General features: G+C 39.6%; 1 protein-coding gene and 1 long non-coding RNA gene across 3 annotated transcripts; one reads left to right on the forward strand and one right to left on the reverse strand.

Annotated features, from left to right (window-relative positions):
• Positions 1–1,186: 1,186 nt before the first annotated feature.
• Positions 1,187–3,410, forward strand: LOC111447338. The gene is made up of 2 exons (XR_002711246.1): positions 1,187–1,800; positions 2,911–3,410. It is a non-coding gene; the product is annotated as an uncharacterized LOC111447338 (long non-coding RNA).
• Positions 3,270–6,300, reverse strand: LOC111447336 (transcription factor TCP4-like). Of its 2 annotated transcripts, none has more exons than XM_023086446.1 (2): positions 3,675–6,300; positions 3,270–3,575 (listed from the first exon to the last, which is right to left on the reverse strand). In XM_023086446.1, exon 1 carries the CDS (start codon positions 5,002–5,004, stop codon positions 3,709–3,711), a length of 1,296 nt encoding a protein of 431 aa, XP_022942214.1. In that variant the 5' UTR covers positions 5,005–6,300; the 3' UTR covers positions 3,270–3,575; positions 3,675–3,708. The 2 variants fall into 2 exon arrangements, with proteins under 2 accessions (XP_022942214.1, XP_022942213.1); XM_023086445.1 differs by having other exon boundaries at positions 3,270–3,593; positions 3,675–6,298.
• Between the last annotated feature and the right edge of the window lie 208 nt (positions 6,301–6,508).

Raw genomic sequence — 6,508 nt, forward strand, 5'->3', positions numbered from 1 at the left:
TTTTTTTTTTTTTTTTTTTTTGTTTGTTTTATTATTATTTTTATTTTGTATTATTGCTTCCTTCAATGATTTATTTTTCTTGATTTTCTTTCATTTTTTAATTCTTTTATTTTCTTGGGCATGAGCTTAGGCATTCCAAGACCATGTTTGTTTTTAAAGTTTTAATTTCTTCCATCATCTCAAATTCTTTGACAAACTCGAGTTTTCTTCTGTCTTCATTTATTTTCCATTTTTATTTGTGATTTTATTTTACATATCCATAATTAATTAATCAATCAGTTATCTTGGTTTATCAAAATTAATTATTAATCAGAGTAAATCAATAATAATTTGTTTAAATATATATTTAATTCATTTTTACAAAGAAAAGTTTACTAAACAAATGAATTAATTAGTTAACTTACTATATTAATATTTTAATTATGAATAATTATTACTAATCACTAATTAATTATAAATAATTATTTATGGGGACTAATCTTGATTAGCTCATTCATTAATATAATTTTAGAGTATAATTAGTCATTCAAATTGAAACTGTAATGGATAATAAAGAACTATAATTAATTAAGTATTTTATTATAATAACTATTTTAAATATGTTAAACTAATTCTCCAACCACACGAGACTCCAAAGAGTTTATGGAGCAAAGTTTTGTAAAAATATTTACAATATTTTCTTCATAAAGAAAAAAATGAACTATTTTAAATATGTTAAACTAATTCTCCAACCACACGAGACTCCAAAGAGTTTATGGAACAAAGTTTTGTAAAAATATTTACAATATTTTCTTCATAAAGAAAAAAATGAACTTTCAAACATGGGGTAACTTAAGAACACAAGTTAAAATAAGGAGGAATGTTGGAAGATAAATATTTTTAAACCTTTATTATTATTACCTTGAATTAAATCAATTATGGACTCTAAGTTTGCCTTGGTTCATTGACAAGATTTCTTAAATTAATGCGTGCTCAAATTATCATATCATTAAAGAATTGACTATATTATACTGTATTGCCACTCACTTTATTATCCATCCCATCATCTGTTCAGATTGTTCAATGATCAAAAGCAAACTCTAAAAGATATCTGAACTCTTGTAGGTACTATATAATACTGACATTTTAAAGAACGAAGTATAGGACTCGTTTATTTAAGCTGTTTTTCGTATATAAATGTGGGAACCCTTTGCCCCTTTTCCCCTTTTTGATTGAAATGGATGTCTTCTTTAATTATGAAAATTAAGCAAATAAATCAATGCAGAGAGGCTCCATATCAGTTGGTAGAACAAGAGGCATATTTTACACCTATTGGCAAACAAGAATTGCTTTATCAGCTTGAAATCAGTTCCTGTTTTTGTCTGCAAATAAATAAGTCTTTAAAGGAGTATTGTGAAGTTTCTGTTGAGTCATTCTAAAGGTGAACCCATCTGCAGTGGAGGGCGAACTCCTTAGATCTAAGTCCGGCTTCATAGAGCCTTGATAAGAACACTGGGGATGGAGCTGGAAGGATAGATGGATTGCAGATGGCCATAGGAGATACGAGCTAATACTCACCCCACCACCCCAAAGAAGGTGCAGGTGAAGCAATCAGGCATGCTCAATAATAAAGTGACTTATCAACTGGGGTCGAGGGACTCAAATTCAGCCAGACATTCTCCGTCGAACAGCAAGTGGAGTTTAAAGGCCAGAGATTCAATGTAATCAACTACTGAAACAAGCTACAAGAAGCTGAAGGTCATTTCTGTAGATAATCAACCAACCCAGAATCCACAGCTGACATTCAATGATATGAAATTGGTATTCCTCACAATAATTTCACTGCTTGCTTTGTAGTGTGAATCTCTATTATTTTGCCTAACAAGAAAAAAAAACTTGGTCTTCCATGAAAAAATATGCTTTATACTTCCATCATAACCTTATCCTAGGCATTTCCTTGATTAGTTTGCGATTCTCAAGAACGAAGAAGACAGAGTGTCTGAACCTTAGAGGTCTCATTTACACTTTCCTTGCTCTGTGTTTATTGCTCTGCATATACTGAATTAAAGAAGCACCAACTAAAGCTGAGCATTGTCGCTATCTCCACATGAGACAATTTTTTTTATCCAAGAGTCTGCAACATAGAGAGAGAGAGAGAGAGAGAGAGAGAGAGAGAGGAACATTCCAGCTAGATTCTGAAATTTAACAGGGTTGGGGACCATAGACAGATGGTGAAGCAACTTAATTAGGTGGTATCCATCTGTATATTCTTCTATAATTGGGCATTTTTGTGTTCATACCCTTCTTTCTTGGTTGTCCAGTAGATTTACTCCACTCTACCCCACTTGATCTACCAGCCACGATATCCATCACACTCGTATTGAATATGGTGCAACATTTCAGATTCCTCTACCACAGGATCATATTGAGTTCTAATCAGTTCCCTTTTCTCTATCAAAACCTACGACTCATTGTTTCAGAAGGAAATACTAGCCCTTATACCAAGACTTAGAAACAGGAATCTAATTCTACTAATTCGGGTACAATAGGATCCCCGAGACTGGTGATAAGCTTCAACTTGAGGTTGAGATAAGAACAGAATCTTAGTGCTGATGGATTTATGAGAATCAGCCTTCCTGTGCTTTCCTTTTCATACTAGAATTCAGATTCCAAGTTTATCATTCAAGGAGGCTGAAAGGAAAGCCACAACGCACTGTTGCCATAATATTTTGCCAATTTTGTGATCAAAATTTCTGAATTTGATCGCTCAGGATTAGGAGGCATACCTTAGGACTTGCTGAATTTCTGAGCTCGAAAACTTCAACCAATTATCTACTGTTCTTGGAAAATGACTTGTCATTTGCTAACATGCCCCAAAATCCAAGCAATGAAAGAGAAGTGAATGATGTATTCTTATAATTCTTTCTGCAGGTTTTAAGGAAGATGTTGAGGCATAACACCTTTCTCTGGGAATTCACTCGAGCAGACATCAGAGTTGCAGGAAATAGCAATTAGCTTATGCAATCTAGACAACAGCTTAGCTCCTTTAAACAGGTAAAAGATACCGATTATTCCTCTAGTTTTCGTAACAAAGAAAGCATCCACCGACTTGAACCAAAAGTTGATAAGCACAAAGTCAAGATATGCCTAAAACTTAAAAATCTCTAGTCTTTTACTATAGAATTATGCTGTTATGCATAGAATTAAGGGGACCATACCACAAACAGGCTCAGTAGTTTCCTGCTTCGAAGGGGAAAGTAAAGCATCCCAGAGAAACTAAAACTGAAATATTGATTAAAAAAGTAGTTATAATAATCGAAGTCTTGCTACATAAACAAAACGAAAGACAGTTTCATCGTTGGATTAAACAAAATATTAGAACTAAGAGTCCTTTTTTTTCCAGCATGAAATAACATAAACAACTGACAGAAGATAAATAAACCATGGACCATAAGACCTGAAAAACTCTCAGATTCAGTATTTCCATGGTAAAGGCCATTGAAACAAAACGACCCAAAATTCTACCCTCTTGAGAACCATGCGATGGCTTGACTGCTGGTGCTGCAAACCTTGGCTTTCTGGTTGAAGATGCACACCTGCAATAACATAATCGTCTAAATTAGGAGAAAATCTGAGGTTAGACCAATTGTGTTGAGGATCAGATAAATTTGAGAACTGGGTTTCGAAGTTAGGACCTGTTGACGGAGAAATCTTGGGATTTTGATCTAATCAATGGCGAGAATCAGAGGAAGCAGAGGATGGCTTGTCTGAAATGCCATTGTGCTCCTCATCACCTTGAATTCGCGTTGGAATGTGAAACCCGGAGAACCCGCCTGAGGCGAATCCTAAACTTGTGTAGGAAGATTGGTGGATTGATGGTGGCATGTGATGCTGTTGATGATCAGTAGCTGTAAGTGATTGATCAATCCAAGCGCGAATTGAAGGTGTGTTACTGGACTGAAGGGGTCCCCTCTGAGAAAAAAACTGGTTTTCACCAAATAATGGCTGCATAAGTGACGAAGGTGGCAGTGCAGTTGACAAGTGAGGCGAGTTGAAGACATATCCTGCACTTCTAATCGCAGCTCCGCCATGGCCACTGCTGCCGCTACTACCAATTTCTGCACCAGATGCATTCCAGGAAGTTATCCTCGGGAACCGGCTAATCTCCGCCGGATTGAGGTTGTTGTGCTCAGACCAACCAGCGGTGGTCACATCAAACCCAGTTAATGTGGCGGTGCCGGGGAATAAAACGTGATCATTCTGATGACCTTGATTCTGGTGCTGAGCATGATGATGCCGGTGAATAGCTATTGGGTCTTGAAAAGATTGCAAAGAAAGCCGCAGATCTTGATTCTGGCTACTCGTCCTGGAAAGCAAATCTTGTGAGAAATTCTGGAACTGAATGGACGATGAGGTGGTCTCCGCCGCCGCCGTGCCTATGGGGAAGAAGGACTTGATGGTATCAGCAATGGAGTCCGAGTCCAACGACGGTGGGAGAAAGCCTGAGGTGCTGTTATTTGGGCCTCCCCCCATTTGGGTATGCTGCAAGTTTTGCAGAGGAAACTCTGAAACTCTGCTGTGGCTCCCCACCACCGAAGCTCTCCGATTACCGGTTGGACTGAAGACATCACGTTGGACAGAAAGTAGACTCTCGTTCTCATCGTTTAGGCTCTGCTGCTCCTGCCGCTGTGTGGATGCGTTTGCTGTGCTCGGATTCCATGCAGGGAGCTCGGCGAGCTCGTCAATGGAGGCCTTGGCCTTTTTGATAAGCCAGTCTACAGCTTTACTGGGTCGGTCGTAGCCGAGGCGGTCTTGGACATCGTAGAACTGGATGGCGGTATGGGCCGAGAGGCGAACCCGGCGGTCTCTTGTGCCTTTGGCGGTGCAAACTTTGCTGTGACGATCTTTTCTTCCAGTGGAACGAACAATGTGGCCTCCTTGAACCTCCACGATCTCGCCGCCGCCCCCGCCGGTTCTCATCCCCAGCCTTGACGACGTTGCTGTTTGGCGGTGGCTCTCGCCCATTTTTCTCGCATATTCGATGCTCTGGTCGGCAAAAGTGGAGGCAGAGGCGGCAGGTGCCGCCACAGGATGAGGAGGAGGAAGCTGAAAGTAAGAGCGTTTCTTGGGGGCTTGCTGCTGGTGGGTTTGTTGTTGTTGTTGTGACTGTGAATCTAAAGCTGCGTAGTAATTGTGTAGACTTTGGTCGTCTTGGTGGGTGTTTTGAAGAAAAAGATGCTGATCCTGGTGCACATTGAAGGGCTGCGATTGCTGCTGATGGAGGTTATGGTGGTCTTGGCGGTGGTGGGGCGGAGAATCTTGGTCGTCTTCCTCCTCTTTTCCTTCTACATGCCTCGAATTTAGAATCTGGTTCTGATGATGATGATGGCGATTTCCTTGAGGATCCAGACTCGGACTGTTTTGCTTTCCTTCTTCCAGCTTTAAATGGGCAGTGCTTTTTCCTAATCTTAATGGCTTCTTCTATCCTCTTCTCTCTCCTCCCTCTCTCCTTCTCCTTTCTGCAATTGCTGCTGCTGCCACCACTCTGAAACCTGTTGCTTCTGCTGCTGCTGAAGATTCTGCCGCCTCGTCTGCCTCTCCCAAAAAGTTCTGCCATTCATTTTTTTCACTTCCATACCCCATTCCCTCCCCAACTATTCCCCAATACTGAAAATCCAATACCAAAACCACAACCAGAAGCCTAAACCCAGTTCAATTCCACAGCCTAACCCATCTCTCACGCTGTCTCTCTGTCTCTCTGTCTCTCTGTCTCTCTCTCCTCCCACTTTCTCTCTCTGCTTCAGCACAGCTTTTGAGAGTTATGTCCCTTTATGTGATAGATACCCACTTGACCAGGAAAACCCCAGATCACTTTACACAACCCCCTTCCTCCCCAATTCCTTTAACGGTCTGGTTGGGCAATTCTCTTTCTACATGAGATATTTATAGAGACAGAGCCTGTGATAGGTGTTCTTTCTCTGGCTACGGATTGTTTGGAAGCTATGGAAATTGAATGGAACAGTACATCATCAAGGCTACAAAGGAAAACAAGAGACCCAATCGAGGTCTTTAATGGCGGCGGCAGCAGCAGCAGCGGACAGTGGAACTTAGCCTACTGCCCTGCTCGTAAAGAAGATCGTAAAGATCTCTGCCAATATCATTACTGAATTTGCTGCGATAGTTTGTACTACAGCAATCCCTCCCGATAGATTATTTTCTGCCAAAATCTTCTTTTTTCTATTCAATTATTGGTTTATTTAACTTTATGCTGTCTAATACAATACCCTTTCTCTCTCTACAAAACTTGTGGCTTTGGAGCTGTTTATTTCCATTCAGTTTTCTTATGCCTCTCTGACATTAGATCTTCAAAAATAAATTCCAACTTCAAAAGGGGTTAATAATTGATAGGAACATATTGAAAACTCTGACATGGGTTTCTTCACAAGTGGAGAATCATTAGTTCATGTTGAAATTGGAATAACCTTTTATTTGTCCTTCTTTATCTCCTTTTTTTTTTTTTTTTTTTTCC

Source organism: Cucurbita moschata, unplaced genomic scaffold, assembly GCF_002738365.1.
Source record: "Cucurbita moschata cultivar Rifu unplaced genomic scaffold, Cmos_1.0 Cmo_Scf00009, whole genome shotgun sequence".
NCBI lineage: Eukaryota > Viridiplantae > Streptophyta > Magnoliopsida > Cucurbitales > Cucurbitaceae > Cucurbita > Cucurbita moschata.

Excerpts from the sequence above, each read along its gene's own strand:
- LOC111447336 (XM_023086446.1), bottom strand. The coding sequence starts at position 5,004 with ATGGGCGAGAGCCACCGCCAAACAGCAACGTCGTCAAGGCTGGGGATG.